At 44.1% G+C, this 23,350-nt stretch overlaps 1 protein-coding gene across 5 annotated transcripts in view; it reads right to left on the reverse strand.

Annotated features, from left to right (window-relative positions):
- The window catches only part of RALGAPA2 (Ral GTPase activating protein catalytic subunit alpha 2), a 270,985-nt gene that overhangs the window by 217,348 nt on the left and 30,287 nt on the right, over window positions 1–23,350 (reverse strand). For all 5 annotated transcript variants that reach the window (XM_052650406.1, XM_052650407.1, XM_052650409.1 and 2 more), the window contains exons 4-5: window positions 7,483–7,540; window positions 1,591–1,634 (exon numbers count right to left, since the gene is read on the reverse strand). In XM_052650406.1, coding sequence (XP_052506366.1) covers window positions 1,591–1,634; window positions 7,483–7,540 — 102 coding nt within the window. The remainder of the gene's footprint in view (window positions 1–1,590; window positions 1,635–7,482; window positions 7,541–23,350) is intronic.

Genomic DNA, 23,350 nt, shown 5'->3' on the forward strand with positions numbered 1-23,350 from the left:
GAGGGTGGAAGGAAAAAAGGGAGGGGCGAGGATGTGGGGGAAGATGGAGCGAGAGGAGGGAGGGAAAGCTGACCCCAAAGAAGTCAAATACACCAAGACAGTCACCCCATCAACGGTGATCCCCGGGAGCCCCTCTAGACAAGCCCTGGGCTCAGCACTGCCCTGCCTTGCTCTCACCCTGCTCACACCTGCCCAGCAGGTAAGTGGTGACTTTGCTGAATACATAATATGATTCACCGCCAGACCGAAAAAAAAAAAAAATCAGGGCTCTATGTGTATCTAACCAAATTATATCAAATTTAACAAAAGGAAGGTTTCTAGACACTTTGATAAAGTCTCCAACTTTTTATGTTAACTGTATTTAAAGCAAAGTGAAGTCAAAGCCGCTCAGTCGTGTCCGACTCTTTGCAACCCCGTGGACTATACAGTCCATGGAATTCTCCAGGCCAGAATACCAGAGTGGGTAGCCATTTCCGTCTCCAGGGGATCTTCCCAACCCAGGGATTGAACCCAGGTCTCCCACATTGCTGGCGGATTCTTTACCAGCTAAGCCACACAGGAAGCCCAAGAATATTGGAGTAGGTAGCCTATCCCTTCTCCAGGGGATCTTCCCGATCCAGGAATCAAACTAGGGTCTCCTGCATTGCAGGTGGATTCTTTACCAACTGAGCTATTAAGATAATTAAATATAAATAAGGTCAATAATAAATGGAAGATAACAACCTGGTAAGTTTTAGCTATAAAACTTCATGTTTAATTAAAATAGAAAGGAGAAAATACAGAAAAATCGTGAAACTATAGACAGTTCATCTCTTTTTTTTTTCCAACAAGTAAAAGAGCAAGAACCTATACAGTTTGAGTGGTTAGGGGCTGTTTAAGCTAATATACACCCCAAAATATATTAGCTTATTAAAGGCACACACATAAATTAAATGGCTATGAGTGAATTATCTTCCATAAAATATACATCCTGGTTTCTCTTGCTACTTATGTTTCAGGGTCATAAGTATTATTCCGGTATTAAACAGTATACTGTCATTTTAAAAGGCAGAGTCATTTAAAATAAGCCAATTTTAACCTAAATTATAAGATCAATCTGCTGCAAAAAAAAAAGAATAATAAACATGCAAGGGTAAGATTCTGCTGCCCTTTTTCTCCACAGCATTCTCAAAAATAGCAAAAAATGATTCAGAGACAACTATAGTTTTTAACAAGATTACTGGGGTGTACAGAATCAGAAACATTAGCTCTGAGGCTTAGGCAGGACCTGGTTCAACCCCTTCTCTTTCCAGTGATGAAGCTGAAGCAGTCAGCACCTCAGCTGAATAGCAGAATCAAAATCAGAATGCAGGATCCCAAACTCCCAGTCCCAAGCCACCTTTTAAGGTTGAAAATGTCTATCACAGTAAATTATGATGTAAGAACAAAAACTCCAACAATATTTGTCATATCATTTCTCAATAAAAAACTAAAACTAAGTTAAATGGATTTTAAAGAATTTTTTTTAATGGCCTAATGCTGTCACTTTATGGTATGAATAAGTTTAAAAGTAATGAAAAAAGCCACTACATTTGCATCTAAAATAAATACCTTAATAGAATTTCCAGTGTGTAGAAGCTTCTTTAAAGTTGAGCCTGAAAGTTTTAAACAATGAATTAGAAATGGAATATATGAATGCATATTTAAGATCTATTTTTTAAAGATCTATTTTTAGTTTTAGAAAGAAAAAAATGTGCTTATACCATTTTTCAAACATAAAAGGAAGAAGGCTGACCTTCAGAAGCAAAGCAATGTCACAGAAGGAGAGATGTTTCCAGGATAAAAGCATTTTAAGTATGAACTTCTCCAAATTCTTTTAAAAGAGTCAAAATGATTGATAGCAAGGTAACCTAAATGCCCACAGTGGATTGATTATGCGAAAATGTCTCTGTCAGGCACAAAATGAATGACTTTTTTAAATCTCTAAAGGAAAACATAATATAAAACTACCGCTCACAAAACATTTTTACAAGAACGTTTTACAAATATTCAGGACAGCATGCCGCTCTGCTTGCAATGACAACCACATTTATGGCTTCAGTCCATCAGTAAATCACCTTGCAGAGCCCTTGGGTCACTGTCGAGGAGAGGGACTCGAAAGTTTGGTCAGAACTACTTCAGCCAAGAGCAAAACCATGGAGCACAGCCTATGGGGCCAGAAGGCTCCCTCAGGAGGATGGAGACATGTACCTGTGACTCTCTAGATGTATCCATGCCTTTAGCATGGAGACGGCTTGGCAACCCCACCTCAGTATCACATGCGGCCCCTAAATGAGGCCTCAACCTCAAAAAGGATATACTCTTTTAAAATGAGAATATACTGGAAGTCTTAATCTTTTCTTCCAATTTTTTGAGAAAAAAATACTATTTAGATTTCCTGATGGAGAGTTTTGTGCAATATTTTATTTTTTTTCTTTTTTATTTAAATTTTTATTTTTACTTTATTTTACTTTACAATACTGTATTGGTTTTGCCATACACTGACATGAATCTGCCACGGGTGTACATGAGTTCCCAAACATGAACCCCCCTCCCACCTCCCACCCCATATTTTAAAACTGGATATCACTTTCCAACACCAACGTAGTTCAAAGAAACAGAGTGCCTTGACAATTGCTGCAGGCTGTATCTATGTGGACACGCATGTGAGCTAAGTCACTTTGGTCGTATCTGACACTTTGCAACCCCATAGATTGTAGCCCGCCAGGCTCCCCCGTCCACAAGATTCTCCAGGCAAGAATACCAGAGTCGGTTGCCATGCCGTTCTCTGGGAGATCTTCCCGACCCAGGGATTGAACCTGTGTCTCTTACATCTCCTGCATTGGCAGGTGGGTTTTTCATCACTAGCACCACCTGGGAAGCCCCATCTATGTGGACAGATACACAAATATCAGCTAAATGCATGCACTTTAGGAATTCATTAGCCAGAAGGAAATTACTAGTTTTCTGAAGGAACTTTGAATGACTGCTGTAACACCTAACGCTGCACTCAGAGGAAACTCACCACTATCGTGACTAGGCTGCAGCACTAGATTACCAATGATTTGTGATTAAATGAGGAAGTGCCTGCTTCCCTCTATTCCTATCACCAAAGCATGTCCAGTGATTTGGGGTCCAGAGTCAGCACTGCCTGGGTGGGGCTCTTAGAGCTGAGGCTCAAGTGCCTATGCTCATAGGACTCTCTCTCCCACACTCACCCGCCAACTGGTCCTCATCCCTCAGCTCCCTGTTCATCCATTCTTGGACAAAGTCCATTCTGCCCCAGTTTAGTTTTTGCTTCATGATGCCTTGGGGGACCTGGTGATGATTGGCAGGTCCAGCAGACACCTCACCTCCCAGGAGACTGGGGATAAAGTCTGCACAGACAGCTCTCTTCCAAGACATCTGAAAAATCCACCGTCTTACAACACATCCTCGGAAACACTTTCTCCAGTCATTGTGTGTGACCACTGGGGATTGTCAGTCCTTCCCCATCTTGAAATGAGCCCAGCATTTTTATTTTAAACTTTCAGCCTACCCATAATTTCCTGTATCCACTCTTCCCTGCACAGGGAGGAGTAAATACATATAAAAAGGACAGACTTTACCAACAGACACAGGGAATCTCTGCTCGTTATCTGTCAACAGTCCCCTGCTTTTTAAAATGATCCTGTTAATTTGTTATAGCCCAAAAGAAAACTAATATATATTTGATCTATCCCATCCTGTTGTATTCAGAAACTCTCAGAACACTTTTTAAATAAGAATATTATAAAGAAAAATGTGTGTAGTGCAGGCACGTATCAGTGGGTTTCAACATGAGAACTGGGGAAGAGGATCTGAGATCCTTCCCTGGCCACATTAGGTACTTCTTTATTTTTTATTTATTTGGCTGCACCAGGTCTTAGCTGTGGCATGCAGGAACTATAGTTGAATCATTAGAAGTCTTAGTTGCAGCTTGTGGGACCTAGTTCCCTGACCAGGGATTGAACCTGGGTCCCCTGCAGTGGGAGTTCAGAGTCTCAGCCACTGGACTACCAGGGAAGTTCCCACATTAGGTATTTCTTAAAGACCCTAGGTTCACAGAGATATTTCTATTTTTACTTTACCATTACGAAATCCATTTCATTCTAACTTCAAAAAGTTTCTGTCTACATATCATTCCTATTTGGATGTTTAAACTCCTCATTGAAACTATAATTATCCCCAACCCCATCACTGTATGTGTCTTTTCATCCCTAATGATTTCCACTAGATTGACTCACGTGTAAAAACAACAAATAAGTACACTAAAGTAGTTGAAAAATACTTAAAAATTAGAAAGCTCAATATTGAAAGATGAAAAAGTATTAAAACTCACGTTAGCTTAAATGTTTATCACACAGAATGTATTGTAATTTTACTTTCCTGACTTTAATGGAAGCAAATTAATCACTGCTTTCAAAAATCTACTTCTTGGCTTATCTCATTTTTGACTGCAAGACTTTCAATGCTTCAAAATCTCTTCCAATGAAGTGGCAATCCTTTAAAGGTCTTTAAAAGATATTTAAAAGATAACAAAGACATTTGGAATCTAACATTGACATTATAAAATTCTTTATTTTTATTATTTTTATTTTTTAATTTTAATTTTAATTTTTTTTAATTTTTACTTTTACTTTATTTTACTTTACAATACTGTATTGGTTTTGCCATACATTGACATGAATCCACCACGGGTGTACATGCGTTCCCAAACATGAACCCCCCTCCCACCTCCCTCCCCACAACATCCCTCTGGGTCATCCCCATGCACCAGCCCCAAGCATGCTGTATCCTGCATCGGACATAGACTGGCGATTCGATTCTTACATGATAGTATACATGTTTCAATGCCATTCTCCCAAATCATCCCACTCAGAGGGATGATATCAAAAGTCCGCTATCTGAATTTAAAAAAAAAAAAAACAACACCTCCCTGTGTGTGTGTGCATCATGCCTCAAACCAATGAATAACCAATGGCAGTATGACCCCAGAGGAGCGATCAGGGCGTGGAGAGACGCCACGAGGGTGGTGCACAAGCTCTGCTGGAAGTGCCAGTGGAGCAAAGGCACAGGACCTTCTGGCACTGAAACATCTAAGAACAGGGGAGCAGCAGTCCACTGGAGGAGACTGACATTAGCAACAACTTTCTCGGAATGAATCAAGGGCCTAAATGTGAAACATACGACTGCACACTCTCTAGGAGAAAACACAGATCTTTTGCGATCTTGGGTTAGGCAAAGATTCATCAGACAGGACACCAAAAGCAAAATTCATAACAGTAAGACTGATACCCTGGACTTCATCAAAATTAATAACATCTACTCCCTGAAGTAAACTATTATGACTGAAAAGACAGACCAGAGATGGGAAGAAAATATTTCCAAATCATATGTTTGATTAAAACACTTATAACCAAAATATGTGAAGAGCTCTTAGAATTCAGGATTAGGATGAAAAAACACCCTCAATTTGGCAACAGATTCACACATACGCTTCACCAAGACATACAGGTGGCAAATAGCACATGAAAAGACGCTAAAGATCATGTAGTCATTAGAGAAATGCAAATTACAACCACAGTGAGATACCACTACCACTAAAATTAAAACTCAGATCATACGAAGTGCTGATGAGAATGTGGTGTAACCGGAACTCTCACACTGCTGGCAGGAATGTGAAATGGTACAAACACTTTGTTAAACATATGTCTTTATATGATGCAGCCACTTCATTCTCAAAGATTGGAAAACACGTGTCCACACAAAGACATGCATGCAAATGTTTACCGTAGCTTTACTTGTAGCCAAATACTATTAATAGAAACAACCCAAAGGCTCATCATCAAATGATAAACTATGGTATCTCCATGCAATGGAATACAGTACATCTCAGAAGTTAAAAGGAATGAACTATTAATATCTGCACCAACACAGATGAATCTCAAAATAATTATATTGAGTGAAGGAAGCCAAACAGAACGGGAATATACTGCATGATTCTATTTCTATAAGACTCTAAAAAATCAAGCTATAGGGCCAAAAAGTAGATTGGTGTTTGCAGATCAGGGGACTAAGGGGTGAGCTGGAGAAGGGTGGGAGGGGTCAGGAGGAAATTCTTGGGAGTGATGGCTATGTTCATCATTGTGATGGTATCCATGGCTGCACAGGTGTAGACCTGTGATTAAGTTTATCAAATAATATATATTAAGCATGTACAATCTGTTGTATGTCAATGATAGTACAAAAAAAGTTTTTCTTTAAAAAAGTAAAAAAAAAACCCAGCAGGTAGCCTGGAAATGGTTGAATGACAGATCAGCGGGGTGGAGGTTGTGGTTAGACAGAGACGTGTGTCATGACAAGGGTCGGAAGAGAATCAGGAAGCCACGGAGGATGAGGGGGTCAAGGGGCTGATGGGTAACTTACCAGGAAGGAAAAGGACTGGGAGAGAGTGAAGCCATTTAAAAAGAAAGCAAGAGGGCAAAAGATCAGAGGACACACCAGCAACAAGGAGGGACAATGTAGCATCGTCAAGAGACAGAGGTTTCCGTAGAGGGGATGATGGATGAGGTCTGGACTTGGACTTGCAGGAAAAAAAGAAAAGGCCACAATCTCATCCCCATCCTCTGAGGGAGACAGAGAATAGTCAGAGAAAACCGGGGTTTCAGCAGTCTAGGAGACTGCAGGGCTGTTCCTTAACCCAAGAAGAGGGCTTCCAGAGAGCAGAGGGATGATGGGTGAAAGACTCTGGGAGGGCACCACGTGAGCTGACATGGCATCAGGCCCAGCTAGCCCTTGGCGGGCAGGCCACACACAGGTCCCCAGAGTTGGCTCAGCCTGGCCATGATGCACCCTGAGAGGGTCCTGGTGTGAAGTACACAGGGAGCCCCTGATCGCTCGGGAAGAATGGGCTCTGGGGTGGCCTGACTGGGGTTGGGGGAACCAGGAAGGCTTGTCAGACTCAGACTCCTGAGGAGTGAGCCATAGAAACTATGAGAGATGAGCCTCAGAGGGTGTGTTCCCAATCCCAGCCAAATGTGAGGCCACTGGGTAGCCCGGGGGCATGACCAACACAGGGATACTCTTAAAAAGTCATCAGCTGATTTGCAGTTTAGTTATGTACCTGGTTTTTATACTATCTACAAGAAAAATTTAGTTGAACGAACTAGATTCAGTGACTCATATATAAAATCCCTGCATGAATTTTGGCCATGTGTGAACACTCACTGATTGAGCCTACACCTTTAAAGCCCAAAGTGTATTTTTAAAAATATTTATTTATTTTTGGCTGTGCCAGGTCTTCATTATGGTGGGCAAGAGGTATAGAGAGGTGTAAAAAATATGCTACATATATATATGTAGAATTACAAATTCACAGTCACTTATTGGCAATTTTACTAGAAGAAATATACATTAATTAAAATTTTTTGTAATTGTTCTTACCTATACTCTGGTAATGCCATCGAAAGAAAATTCGTTCAGGTAGAAACTGCAATATTTTCTATTAAAAAAAAAACACAAAATTAATAAGATGCAAAGAGAAAATAAACAACAAATGAATGAAGTTATACATTTTCATGACAGCCCATAGTACATGCTATAGATCTATATATCTCTATATAGAGGGTTTCCCTGATAGCTCAAGTGGTAAAGAATCCATCTGTGATGCAGGAGATGCAAGGGACGTCGGTTGGATCTCTGGGTCGGAAAGATCCCCTGGAGAAGGAAATGGCAACCTGCTCCAATATTCTTGCCTGGGAAATCCCTTGGACAGAGAAGCCTGGTGGGCCACAGTCCATGGGGTTGCAAAGAGTCAGACATGAGTGAGCAGGCAAGCATGCAACATCTCTATACAGATGCACTTCAGAAAAGAAAAAAAAAAGTTTGTAATAGCATAAATTTCACTTTATCTTGGACCCCTGTGAAACAGTCTCTTTCACTTGCCCCAAGCAAGCTTCCTTCCCTGAATGTTTTAAAGAGATTACTACCCCAACTTTAATTCTCCCTAAAAGAAAGAAAAGGGAAGAAAATAACTGAAGGGATCTCTGTAATTATATCACAGCCATTGCTTAAATAGAACAAAAATAACCTGTCAAATGCCAGATTCTCTAGGTTTTCTCTTTTTCATCTTCCACTTCCCATTTCCATTAAAATCATCACCTGTCTCCAGACAAGAAACAGAATTGGGAAGAAAGATGAACAGAGAGGATGAGACCTTACTCCGTGGAATAAGGAAATGAAACTGGTGGCAAGGATTTCTTGAAATTAAGAGCTAAAAATTAGTTTTAGGATAGTAGTTATGACCCTCTCTCCTCCCACCATCCCTGGTAGATATAACAAAGAACCTTTACTTCTTCTGATTCTGATTTAATTTTTATTAAATGAAAGATTCTTTAAATTCTATAGTACCTCACAATTTTCAAAAGTTTCACACACAGGATTTCATATAATCCCATAATAACTCTTCCCCTCCCCCCCACCTCAACTCCCATATTACAACCTCCCCTCTTCCCTTTCCCCACTGGTAACCACTAATTTGTTCAATCTATCTATGAGTCTGCTTCTTTTTTCATTCACTAGCTTATTCTATTTTTTAGATTTCATATATAAGTGATGTCACACAGTATGTGCCTTGTCTGACTTCTTTCACTTAGCATAATGTTCCCCAAGTTCATCCATGTTGCTGCAAATAGCAATATTTCATTCTTTTTATGGCTGAGTAGTATTCCACTGTGTTTGATAGGAGGGTGTGTGTGTATATATATACATATATACACCTTCTTTACCCACCATCTGTCAGTGGACATTTAGGTTGCTCCCATACATTGGCAACTATAAATAGTGCTGTTACCTTTTGTGATTCTTTAACTCATACTTTCTCTTTTACTGAAAAATTTACTGCAGTGTGTGTGGATGTGTGCTCAGTCATGTCTGACTTTTTGCGACCCCATAGACCATAGCCTGCCAGTTTCCTCTGTCCATGGAATTCTCCAGGCAAGAACACTGGAGTGGGCTGCCACTTCCTACTCCATCTACAGAGGCTAGGTTCAGTATGTTTGATAACAAATGAATAATGATCCTTGTAGGCTGAGTTCTCTGGGGAACTGACCCTCTGTGCAATTAAGAGTGCCAGTAGTTTACTGGGGCCTGGAAAATCCCATGGATGGAGGAGCCTGGTAGGCTGCAGTCCATGGGGTCGCGAAGAGTCGGACATGACTGGGCGACTTCCCTTTCACTTTTCACTTTCATGCATTGGAGAAAGAAATGGCAACCCACTCCAGTGTTCTTGCCTGGAGAATCCCAGGGATGAGGGAGCCTGGTGGGCTGCCGTCTATGGGGTCACACAGAGTTGGACACGACTGAAGTGACTTAGCAGCAGCAGCAGCCTCTGTGAAGGAGAAATGAGGAAACAGAGGAGCCCCAGACCCCCACTCAGAGTGTACAGCCCCACAGGAGTCCGTGAGCAGATAGTCTGTTGGAGGAGCCCGTGTGCCTGAGGATGGCCAGGCCCCCACACTGCAGCCTCAGTGGGTCACTGGCTGGGGACGTGATGGGAAGAGTGTGGTGGCGGCTGGAAGCTGAGGACGGCAGCCTTGCAGCCAGGCTGGAGGGGACGTGAGCTGTGCGTCTGTCTGCTATAGCCATCTTCTAGTGACTACTCAGAACATTCTCATCATATCGAGAGGCTGACGTCCTAACAGAAATGACCCTACTACTTCTGCTGGCTTTGTTTCTCATCAGCTGCCTGAGGCCTCACAGGGAGGGGAGCCCAGCATCATCTCCTCCTTCCATCTAGTTCTCTCTCCCCAGCTGAGGGAACAGCAGCAACTGGGTGTCCTCTTGGGTCAGGCTTTCTCCTCCAAGGGGATTTGGCATCCCACCTACATTCCTGACCAGGGATCAAACCCGTGCTCCTTTCACTGGAAATGCAGAGTCTTAGCCACTGGGCCACCAGGGAAGTCCCTCCAGGATTCTCTTCTGGTCCCATCTTGCCACTTAATCTAAAAATTTCGTACAGCAGATGCAGAGAAAATTAGTCTCAAGAGTCAGGGTAGAGCTCATCTCAGACAAGACGAATGCCTGGCATGCCCACGGGCTCCTCAGATCTTCTCTGTTGTCGGGAAACCATCTGGTACTGAATTGTGCTTTTCAACCTTTCAAAATACATATAGATGGCTCTTCTTGATTTAGGTTTCCTTTCTTAGTAGGCAATAAAGAAAAAAATGTCTTCTTTTTGTTGCTGCTGTTAACTTTATTTTTTCCCCTTTATGTTTTTAAATTTTAATTGGAGGATAATTGCTTTCAATATTGTGTTGGCTTCTGCCATACATCAAAATATAAAGAAAGACAGAGACTATAGCAAAACGGTGGGCGAGGAGTGCTAGGATGCTGTTGGTGGGCCACAAGTAGCCTCCAGCTTGTTCCGAGGTCAGGCCTGACAACATCACCACTTCCAGATAAAAGTTTTCAGATTTCAGATGGACTTTAAAGATACTCAAAAATCAACTCAGTAACGTTTGGATAAGAAATACCATGCCAAATATCTGAGCTACTAAGAATATTCCCAAACAGACATAATATTATACAACTCAAAGCTGAAATCACCCACAGAGAGGCTTTTTGCACTCAAATATATATCAAGAGTCATTGTTTATGCATTGAAGCCTATAAGGTCAATAAAAACAAAGCCCCACACAACTATCTGTGCCTAAATGCTAAGCCTGTCCCTCAGAAAGCCCCAGATGAAACCTACCTCTGTGGAGGCCAATACAACATGGCATTGCTGCTGCAGCCAATATCCTAAGCTACACAACTGTGGATGCCACAGAAGCTATTGACATCTTGTTTTCAGTTTCACTGGAGAGTAAAATTTTTAAAAATGCAGGAAAGCCACACAGCGTGAATAAACATTACTTTTCTGAAAGACACATGGCTGTAGTTAATGCTTGGTGCTCAGCTGCATCTGTATGGTAATCCAACACAGCACACTCGAAATAGAAATTAGGTCTTACTACTGATCGGCACCTCGGGGAATCTGTCATTCTTTTAAGTGATTATCCATAGCCTCTTTTCTTCAGAACCTACTGCATGACTAGGAATAATGTGAAATGGAAGCTGCAGTTTATACAAGATGCTATCATGTACTTTAAAACTGCTAATCTTCATTTAATTTGTATGGGAAACTTTTTTTTTCTTTCAAATCATTCCTAGATGATTGCAATGTATCCCAGTAGATTCACATCTGATTTTGATTCCACTTAGAAAAGGAGGTCAGTGAAGAAGGAGGAAATATCACATACTCACTGATGCGATAACGTGACCAGTTAACTGGTTAACAATGACCAGTTAAACCTGCTCTTTGCACACAAACAGAACATGGGAGCAACTCTCCCTGAAACCAGCCACGAGGCCCAGGGTGCAAGGTGAAGAAAACACTGACCAGAAATCACCAAGTTCAGTGTGGAGGAACAGAAGTCTTATTTAGTCACTTGGCCTTTTGAGTTCAGAAAACTCAGGATGAGACAGGGCAGGTGGCTTTATAGGACATATCCTGTGAATGCCACACGTGCTTTGGTCTCAACAGGACCCTGTGGGCAGGAGCCAGATGGCCTGGACAGTCCCAGGGTGACCTATGGAGACAGTGCTGTGTCCACCCAGGGCCTGGTCACTCATCTCTCACTAAAAATGACTATCCAGTGTGGACAAAACAGTCTCATCGAATTTTGGGTGTCAACATTTGGGACTTCGAAATGTAAGAGAAATGGAGCTAAAATTAGGAACAAAAGAATCTTAAAAATAAGGTACCTACATTTTGAGTTTAATAAGTCATACTTTTCTTCTTATCCATGTACCCTTCTAGCTAGTCACTCACCCTGCTGTTAACTTAGCCAGGAAAGCACAGCTCTGTCTTCTTACAGCCTTTTCAGTCTTTAAGACCCACCTCAAACATCACCTCTTGAGAAGGGCTCACCTCAACCACCCCTCCACCCCATCCCTCCCCAACATGACAGGCACCGGCCGCTCCTTCAGCAGCTGCTGCGTCCCTAGAGAGAAGACCTCCTATGAGCCATCTTAGGGACCCCTATGAGCGACTTAGCAAGCATATAAAACAGATACAAAGAAATGCCCAAGTTTAAGTAGGTGCTCATACTCAGATATCACAGAAACTCAGAACTCTGACAGCAGGTGTTTGACAAAGAGGATAGAACTGGCTTTCCCAACATTATGTGTGTGCATGCATGCTAAGTCACTTCAGTCGTGTCCCACTCTGTACGGCCCCATGGACTCTAGCCCACCAGGTTCCTCTGTCCATGGGATTCTCCAGGCAAGAATACTGGAGTGGGTTGCCGTGCCCTCCTCCAGGGCATCTTCCTGACCCAGGAATAGAACCCATTTCTCTTACATCTCCTGCACTGGCAGTCGGGCTTTTCACCACTAGGGCTGCCTGGGAGGCCCCTACCCAGTTTTACAGTAAATCTTAATGCTTGATTAGATTATCACTCAAAAGGCAATACTTTCTTTGGCTAATGAGAAAAAGAAAAAAATATTGGCAAACACTTAAAATACAAGGCAAAAACATCTAAAGGAAATAGGGAATGCATTAAAAAAAGAGGAGGGGATCTGATTTCTCCCTCCTGTATTTTAGAAATTAATCAATATAAAAATGTGGGAAAATCTCTTTAAGCAATGAAAACTCAGAAAGGGTAAAGGACCCCATCTACAAGCAAAACACTCAAAGGAATTACTGCTTAAAGCACAGATGAACGTGTGAAGAGGCGTAGGGGTTGCGGCCCCCTCCTGAGGAAGCAGGATATCCATAGAATATGCAGCAAAGGAGGGGCCATCCTCTAAAGAAATGGATTCTTCCTTCTGAAATAGATTTGCTGAAAGAATAGGGTACTTTTTAAAGCAATTTTCACTCACAGTCTTAAGAGGCCCACGAGGACACTGAGTCGTTTTTAAGATCTACATAAATAAAAACAGTAGATGCCCAAGTAATGTTTGAAATCAGAAAATATTGCATGGAGATGAAAACCCAGAAAGCATGACCCTGGAGTCACCACAGAGCTTCCCACATGACCTCGTGCATCCCGAGACCTCCCCAGCACTAAGCAAGCTGAACAGAGAGATAAGGGTCCAGACGTAGCACATTCAAAGCTGCAAATTCAACATGTCATTAAAAGTCCTACAGAAAATCTGAGAAAAACAAATGGATTATCCACAAAGGAACAAAACTCAGGTTGACCTCGGTCTTTCTGCAACATTAAGCTCCAGAAGGCAGCATGGTCAGCTGCTCACAGCAGGACACAGGCATACAGGAGGACAGATGTCCCACAGCAAGCCGGGTCTTGCATGCGAATCTGGCATGCAATGCAGATGACTAGAGTAGGTGGCACCAGTGGTAAAGAACCTGCCATCAATGCAGAAGACTTAAGGGATGCGGGTTTGATCCCTGGATCAGGAAGATCCCCTGGGAGAGGGCTCGGCAACCCACTCCCGTATTCTGGCCTGGAGAACCCCATGGACAGAGGAGCTTGGCAGTCTACAGTCTATGGAGTTGCAAAGAGTTACACACACACACACACACACACACACACACACACAGTACAATACAGCTCTTTTGCAAAGCAAACAAAATTCAGAGTATTGAGAAAAAAAGATTATTTGAAAAGCGTAGAGCCAGCCATATTTGTCTGAAGTTTTTGTTGTTGTTTTTAAAAAATGGTATTCTAGAGCTGGGAATTTTTCAGCCACATACCTCACCTCCTCAACATACTAAATGATTCATATTCTAGCAAATACAGAGATTAGTTTTAAATAATCCAAAAACAAGGGTGCAGGTGCATAAACACTATCAACAACAATCTGTATTTATAGAACTGGAATTAATACGGGCATAAAAATAGAGCAAATCCTCAAAACCATTAACATAAGGGAAATAAACGCTAAAAATATTACAATAAAATAATCTGGACATAAAATACTTAAAATGGCTAAAAAGCAAGATGGACAAAAGATATATGGGGGTAAAGTAAAAGTAACACCAAACACTGCTTTATTCTCAATCAGTTGTCAGTCATGTCAGTCGCCCGGTTGTGTCTGACTCTGCGACCCCATGGACTGTAATCCACCAGGCTCCTCTCCATGGGATTATTCAGGTAAGAATACTGGAGTGGGTTGCCAGGCCCTCCTCCAGGGGACCTTCCTGATCCAGGGATCAAACCTGGGCCTCCTGCACCTCAGATTCCTTACCATCTGAGCCACCAGGGATAATAAAAAGAGAAAAGGTTCAAATAGCAATTTTTAAAGACAATGATAGAAATGATAGAAAATCCAAAGTATATCTCCCAAATCCCAAAGCATAAAGTAAGAGTCAGTAACCCTCCCCCAAAAAACAAAAGTAGATGAAAAAAATGTTAATGCTAATTATCACACACAAAAATAATAAATATAAATAAGTTAAATTCCTCTACCAAAGACCAAGTCACTCAGAACTGGTTTCTAAACACACAAAGGCGAACAGCAAGAAATACAGAAAATGGCATAGTAGCACATAATTCGACCCACAAGATGTGGTTTTGCTCTGAGTAACCCACTGGCGGGAACACCCCCAAGAGGAGTCTTCTTTACACCCGAGGTTCTGACGCAGGAAACCTCAGTCACAACCAAACCTGCCACCTCTTCTTCAATTCAAGCTTCTATTTCCTGGCTAGAAACTGCATTTTTCAGATCTCTTCAAGTTTGATATCAACACAACCAGCTGTTCATTTTTTCTGTGCCATTTTTCACAGAACAAGAAGAAAAAATTTTTTTTTACATCCAGAGAGTTTCCAGGCAGAGAAATAACCACTCCCCCAGGAGTTGCTAGCACGGGGTTCCTGTACCCTTAGAACCTACAAGGATTTAAACGCATTTAAACACCCACTTCCCGCACAGTTAGAAGGCATTGCAGACCCACAGTCAGCTCACGGTGAGCTCCTCTGCCAAGTTCACCCAGGGAACACCAGGTCTGCAGGAGCAGCTGATGCCAGCAGGCTTTTCAACCTGTCCCGCATGGCAAGCATCTCACACGCCGGGTGTCACTGTGGCAGCCACCACCCTGCATCCAAGCAAAACACGCCACAGAAAACCGATCATCGTAGGACAGCAAACACACGTACAACCGTCTCCTAAACTGACACATGAAGAAACCAACTTGTCCAAACTGTCCTCACCTATGAATTCCAATCAATTTAAAGGGAGAGAAAAGAGTCTTGACATATCTCCTGCTGTTCTAACAGTAAACACAACGTGCTCGAGTTTTAGTGTGAGGTTTCCTTATATGTGGTCCTGATGCAGACTCTACCCTCTGCCCTTGCGGGGCTCCTAGGAGCATCTGTGGGTGCTGCCTCCGGTGGACCCACTCCCAGAGGTGTCAGCCACCCAGGGCCACAGTGCATGCCACAGGAGAGGGGCCGAGGCGCCCCAGCTGTGGCAGAGGGCCACTGGAGTGTAATTTCACACGGCCGCAGGCTTTTCTATCAGCTTCAGTATCCCCTTCCTCCCAGGTAAACTGAGTAATTTAGTATATCCTGTTGGGTCAGTCCCAAGTTTCTCACCTAAAAGTCACAAGGCATAAGGAAAACTGTAGTCTTGGTATTAAATTTAGAAGTTAAAACGTCCAGTGAAAATGGCTCCTTTCAACTCAGGCACTGTCATCTAATTCAAATTATTATTAGCAACATGTAAAAAGATTGCTGAACTGTAACCACAATTAGAATTCTAGAAGCCATTAGATGTTTATATCCTGCTTCCATCTTCCCGTCTGCAGAGATCATAAATGTTTCATGATCAGAAGCAGATACGTGCTCCAGAGACAGAAGACCTGGCCCCAGGTCGCGTTATCTCCCCAACATCTCGTGCAGGGCCCCGTGCTACGGCGCGATCACTGAGCTGACTCACCACCCCAGCCGACACCTGAGACCAGGGAGAAAGGGCACAGCTGGACCCCAGCCTCCCCTGTAACCGCGGCTTGAGGAAGTCTCGGTGGTGCTGGGGAGCAGATCACACATGGTTGTGACACGCATGTCCCCACCTGCAGTTAGTTGCTCCCAAACAAGGGCCCAGCGTTAATAAAAACGGCAAGCATGACTAATGCTATGAAGAAAACCAGGTCAATTCTATGTCTCTATGATTATTTTAAATATACATAATACCCTTATGGTTGCTGAGGGGAAGGGATGGTTGGAGAGTTTGGGAAGGTCATGCACACACTGCTATATTCAGGATGGACGACCACCAAGGACCTATTGTATAGCACGTAGAACTCAACTCAATGTTATATGCCAGCCTGGCTGGGAGCGGGTTTAGAGGAGAGTGGACACATGTATGTGTATGGCTGAGTCCCTTTGCTATTCACCTGAAACTACCACAACATTGTCAATCAGCTATACCCCAATACAAAATAAAAAGTTTAAAGTCTGAAATAAATAAATAAGTGAATATACATAACATTGTAACTGGTGTTACAATAAAGACCAGTGTCATAACAATGACCAAGTACCCTGGTCATAATAATCTGGGGCATTGACTCCACTGGCCAACTAGAACTCAGGACGGGTTGAAGGGTGGAGAGGAATTTCTGTTGGCTCTGTTCTCTGGGGATCCTGACTTTTCTCAACAGCAATCAGTCATTTAGAATTACGGCAGTGACCCAGGAGCTGCACTCAAAGTTGGAACCAGTCTTTTAAGAAAAAAAACAAAACAAAACAAAAATCCATAGACGCATCCAAATATTTGAAATCCTCAAGAAGAACTTAGATTTCAAGGAATTAAGAAGAATCTGCTTTTTGTATTCATTTTATTTCTTCTTGTCCGTTCTCCACTCAATAGCAGGAAACTGGTCCTTACAGGAAAAAGAAATAAAAAGCACTAACAGTGTGAGAGACCCTCGGTGTGGGGTGGGGAGCCGCCCAGGAGGACTGCTGTATGGTGGATAGTCTGGAATAAATAATGACAAATAAAGCAGAGGAGACCAGGGGCTGTGGAAACTCGTTAACTGTGGCATTGCTCTGTGTTTTCTGCTCAGAAGAGACAAAGGCCAGTGACTTAATCCTACCGATCACCTGCCCTGAATGCACAGACCTGGCGGTGATTCAGAGCAAGGACTTCCCCTGAACCTCTGCAGGAGCTTCGAACTGGTCTTCATTTTCAAAGAGTTATAAAGGATACACAGATCCACCAAAAGAAGGATGGTGGGGGAGGGGAGAGAGGTGGGGAGGGTGCCGGGGTCCAGCCCCGGTGGATCCAGGGAATTCAAAGGGTGGACGGCGTTGGCGTGGAAAGACTTGTTTATTTATTAATGTAAGATTAGATTAAGAAACTATAGTGTAGTAAGAAGATTAAGTGGAGGAAGAGGGCTGAATAGCTTGGTTTACGCGGAAGACCAATAAAATTCCAGACAAGGAATTTGCACCATCTACGTTGGGCCACCGGCGCCCGCTTGAATATCTAAGGGTGCCTCGCCTTAAGCTCCCTTTCGCACGGGTCTTAACAGCCAGGGCAAATAAGTAGACCTGGCGAGCCTCCGCGCCCCAGATGGAAATTCAGCCTGAAATTAAAGAGCAGAGGGAGGGAAAGGGAGGAAAAAAAAGAGAGAGAGAGACACGGGGGGAGCCAGATTCCCCAGAAACCAGGACGAGAGACTAGCTCGAGAAACTGGTCCAATCCTTTATTGTTCAGAAGGCCTTTTATACTTTTGATAAAATATGGAGATCAATGGGTAACACAAAATTATGTAGCGTTCGCAGCCCAGACTCTTTCTATACATCATTTTGGATACAAAAGGTCTCAGGTGATTTACATTATCTTCTGGCCAAAAGGCTTGTTAACACTTTTTTGGCTCTCTTCCTTAATGAATGTTAATTTTGTTTCCCCTGAAGTGTTTTTCTTTAATCTGCATCTCCTTAAAGCATTAAAGTTACATCCCTATAGAACAAAGGTGCAGTGGGTTATAACAAAGAAGGTACTTAAAGATCTAATGTTGCTAATACCAGGTCTACTACTTGTTTTTCTATATACCAACTGTATCTAAAAATAAAGGATATGAAAATTTGGCAGCAAGCATTGACTCAACAAATGAAACCTTTGATCAGTCCTATTCTATTGATTTTGACTCCTCGGAAGCCCCTGCATTCCTAGGATGTTTCAAGCTTCCCGTGCCTCCTACGGTCAGGAGGCCTCAAACAATCACATGCACAGCTGTACGAGTCCTGCAGGCAGGCTAGAAAGCCATCAGAGGGGTTTTTGGATTGAAACACTCTTTCAAATGCAGAAGACTAAAGCCCTGAATTGACTTTTTCCAGAAAATGTCAGAAGAGTGGAAAAGCAGAGCACAAAAGCCGGCAGATTTTTGTTGGGGTACATGCTTAGGAATTTCCAGAGGGGCCCCTGAAGTCTGAGCACGCCTTGCGTATGTCAGCTTCCTTCCTCATGACCTTGTCACGGGCGGGATTGCGCACACTGGCTTCCAGCAGGAGGGGGCAAACAATGGTTTATAATCCTATTATAGCCGTGATTCTAGTTTCACTTCAGGCAAGTCTTCTTCATTATTAGTATCTGAGGTAGAACGGGACTGTTAAGTGTGAAAAGATATAAATAAATGCATGTGCATGGTAAATAGTCAATACTGAAACGGCACAGGGAAAGTAACTGGACAAAGCGAAAACCAGCCCATCATCTCCTCTTTTCCCACATGGCCTGGGGCTCTGTGTTGGTCCAGCTGACTTATTATCATCTGGAAGGCTACTGAAAGTCCTTTCCCCCTATTTTGAGGAGAAGAATTTGAGGCTAAACCCACTATTGATATAAGCTCCCAGGGAACACTGAAAAACAAGAGAGCCCAGACTGAATTCCATTAAAGTAAAGAGAGAAAGCCCACTAGGGTCCTGGACTCCCAGCTGGTCATTACGACTCCCAGACACCAGTGTGCCCAGCAAGGCTGCCCAGGACGGGTCCCCTTCAAGCCAGCATCACTCCCACAGATGCCAAGGAGGAGGCCAATGTCCACATCAAAGTCACCCTCATTAGCGAAAACAAAACCTACGGGCCCCAGTAATACCCTGCGCTTCTGTCGGCCCCTGAAGAAGCCTCAGGTCACCCGTGCTTTCCAGGCGGCTCACCGCTGGCTCTGAGGTCCAGGCTTCTCCCACCAGAATCCCCCACCAACAGAGGGGTGGGGAGGAGAGCGGGCAGCACCCTGGGAGGAAGGACAATGAAGCTGTTTTCTTTATCGGGGGGATGGACAGTAGGGGGGAGATGAAGTCTGACCTCATTTGACAGCCCCTGATTTAGAATGCTCATTTCATCTTATCTTAACATGAGCACAAAAAGAGGAGAATGAAACTGTTTTCTGACTTTTCAACTCTGCATCTGCAGAAGGCCACTTCCCAACCAAAAGGCAGAGGTGTGTTCCCTTCGGCCAAAGCCTCCTTCCAGCAAAACCCTAAACCTGAGGTGAAGTCCCCTCCCCAGGAGCACAGGGAAGGGTCACAGGCTGAGGACTTGAGCAGGTGCCTGAGGAAGAAGAAACGAGTCTCCCAGACGAGGCGCCCAGGCTCTGCGGGAACACGCCATAGCCTCACGGTCCGACTGGCAGCCACTAGCAGCGTGTGGCCACCTAACTTTAAAACTTACATCAAATAAAACTACGTACAATTAAAATTTATGTTGCTTAGTCACGCTAGCCACGTTCCAAGCACAAAGTGGCCCAGTGGTCGCCTAATTGCATATGGAACAGTCCCATCATCCCAGAAAGTTCTGGTGAACAGGGCTGCTCCAGAGAAGAAAGCAATGGGGACATTTAGAGACTCAAAGGCTAACTAGAGGTAAAAGGATTGAATATTAAAACTAAATAGAAGCATGAAGCTAAATTTAAGGCTAAAAAAAGACTTCTCTGCAAACTTCTTATTTTGAAGACGTCTTGTTTGGAGACTTCGGTCAGAGCTACCTTTGTGCGACCCTCGGCTTGTAGAACTGAGGTGCCCCCAGAACTCATCTGGTCCCACCCCTGCCACAGAGGCGCAGGCTCCAAGACAAAGGAAGGCTCAGGGCCTCGGTCAAGACCACGCGGCTCGCTATACCAAAGCCGGATCCAAACCTCGCCAGCCCTTCTGCTAGCTTTCTCCTATCTCTTTTGTCCAGGGAGTTTCAAGTTAGGAAAGAAAATACTTTTTTTAGCAGAAAAATACCACATGACCCCATGGGAGATAAATGGAGAATTTAAGAGGCTTTAATCCAACAACAAATATTAACAAGTACGAGGCGCTGTGGGGGCCCCAAAGGATGCTATCTCAGAGCAGCAGGGCCGGCCCAGGAACTACCTGTCTGGTTAGGAAGCTAAGAGAGGGCCGCCTTCAGGGAAAACCAGGAACAACCAGCTGGGACAAGCGGGAGTGCATTCTAGGAGCTCACAGAGGACAGTGGGTACCTTCAGCTGCAGATGCCAGGAGAAACGGGTGGGTCTGAACAGAGCCTGAAAAAAATGGGCCAGATGAAGAGGAGCATAATGGACAGGCCCTGAAAAGAGAACTCTGTAAACCAAGAGGCAGGAGGAGGGAAGCTGTGTAGAAAGAGGCCTGGGTGGGACGGGGTGGGTGGATGGGGAGGAACAGGGTGGGGGAGGGAGGGGGCGGGGAGGCGGGTGGGGGCGAGGTAGCAGGTGACAAGCCCCGGGCAGGTGACAGCACTTTCACAGAGTGGCCCCTACAGCTAAGCCAGACGGAAGCCTGCACAGGAGACCCAGGGATCCCGAGTGTGAGACCAGCTCCGACCACACTTCACAGGAGGTAAAGACCCCATTCGGTCCCTGGGGAGGACAAACACAGGGTTTATTTAGTCTCCTGGGGTAACCCGGATAAATTCAAAACTAACGGATCCAGGAATCAAATGTCCTGTAGATCTGTGATTGCTAACTGATATTGGAAAAACAGATGAATAAGTAGCATCTGAGGCCAAAATACATGTAAGTTTGATATGAAACCTCTTCTGCAGATGCATATTTTAATTGGGGAGTGGGAGGCTAGGGAAACACCTTACTGTCAAACGATCCAAACACCCCGTCTCTCTACTAAAGGAAGGATAATGTATAGCGTGGCAGATAGCTAGAAATGCATCTCTTTAACAACTGTGGCTTCTCGTTTTCTCAATTCCTGATGCTCTGACGCCTGGGGCCCTGCTGGGCTGGCAGAGACCACCCTCCCCAGGGTTAGCGGATTCCTGGATAGTACCTGCCAGCGCGCCTTCGATATGCAAACCAGCCAAGCCCAAATCCCCACACAGCCACCTCCGTTTCTGGGTTCTCACTGCCTGGGACACAATCTCCTGCCCAAATCACCTGGGGACCAGGTCCTGGACAGCCAGGGACCACCCCCATGGCCCACAGCCTGCTGAGAGGATTCAAATTATCTGACCCTAAACCTGCTCTGCCTGCTCATGACTTGCCTGGCCCTTTCCTTCCCACAGAAGCTACCTCCATTCCTCTCTCCCCTGCTCTCGTCACCTTGGAGCTTCTCTCCAGGGCCCACCTGACGTCCCACACCTCCTGCTTCCGGCACTGCACGTACTATAACAACCTCTGCCTTCATGCCAATCATCTTCAGGTCTGTGAGTCTTCCCACACCCAATTAAAACAAACTCCAGGAACGGTTAAAAACCTCTCAACTGCTGAATCCAGAAGGATCTCAAAGTCAAGTCAGTTGTTTGACCTTGAAACCCATTCACCAGGTGCCTGACATTCCCACATCAACCCTCTTTTGACCTATGTAGGTAGCCACCTCAGGGGCCATCGTCAGTTCTGAGAAGGGCCGTTCAGAATTTTCTGACTCAAAGGTGGTTACTGGCGCTCTGGCGTACCCATTCTCACCAGGGACTCTTCAGTTTACCACAAAATGTAACACGTGCTCCATAAGGGCAGGGGGTTCTGTCCATCTCCCTGCTGTACCTCCAGCACCTAAATGGGCGCCTGACACATAGTAGGTATGCGATAAACACATCTAATGAAAGAATGGCCTGCATAAGAATAGGCGTATGCTGGTATCACAGCCCTTGGAGCACAGCTCGATCACTGAGACTCCTAAGTGGTGCAGAGCCCAGTGCTGAGTTCAAGAATGGGTTCCAGAGTGAGACCAGAGGTTCAGCCTCTATCTACCACTGGACAGATATGCAACCTTGGGCAAGTCACCTGACACAACGAAGCCCCCATCCTTCCATCCATAAAAAACTGAAAAGACAGTACCTACCTCCAATTTCCTGAAAGGATTAAACAGGATGGCCCAAGTGAAGCATTTACCTTCTGGTCAAGACAGCAGTGGAGACTCACGGCATGGGGCCCCACACCATCAGCTCCACATGCTTGTTTGAAACACACAGCAATGATAGATGATTTTTTTTTTTTTTGGCTGCACTGGGTCTTTGCTGCTGCACGTGGGCTCCTCTCTGGTTGCAGTGCTTGGGCTTTGCATTGCTGTGACGTCTGCTGTTACAGAGCCCTGGCTCTAGGCATTCAGGCTTCAATATTCGTGGCCATGGGCTTCGTTACCCCACCACATGTGAGATCCTCTCGGACCAGGAATTGAACGTGTGTCCCCTGCCTTGGCAGGCAGATTCCTAAACACTGGACTACCAGGGAAGTGCCATGAAATATGTTTTTAGAAGAAGAGTAAAACTAAGGAGTCATAACCTCAATTAGTTGTGAAAAATGTCACTGTGAACCAGCAACAAGAGAAACTCCAAGTGGTACAGAGGTTTGAAACTACGGGCAAGGGTGGCTGAGATCAGCTTCAGAGGGGTACTGTCCTCCACTGAATATAAAGGCAGATGGAACGGTCTGCCGGCTGCCTAAAGGAGACTCAGCCTGGACTGACACCATTGCCTCATCCAAGCAGGGTGATGTGGTTGGTAGCTCACTACATCGAAAAAAATGACTGCTTCCTTCCTCAAAGGTTCCCGTCTAGACAGCCCTGACTTACAGGGCAAGCAGTAGCTCCCCTAACAGGCTCCTCTTTCTTGCCTTCTTAACTCCCTTACCTCTGTGCTTTTTTCCAATCCATTTCTTATTTATTGACCATCTTTACACAGTAGCCCTTCTGCAATTTAACACATCTTAATAATTCCACTTCTTCTGAAGGAAGCCTTTCCCAATTATTTACACCTTGATAAGTATTTACCTTCAAATCCTCATAAACCACCTTTTTAAGTGGCACTAACTTGTAGACGGTGGCGACAAAGTTACAAAACCCCCAGAACAAACCATGCAAATTATAACCCACCTTCT

The sequence above is a fragment of the Budorcas taxicolor genome, chromosome 13 (genome assembly GCF_023091745.1).
Source record: "Budorcas taxicolor isolate Tak-1 chromosome 13, Takin1.1, whole genome shotgun sequence".
Classification (NCBI taxonomy): domain Eukaryota; kingdom Metazoa; phylum Chordata; class Mammalia; order Artiodactyla; family Bovidae; genus Budorcas; species Budorcas taxicolor.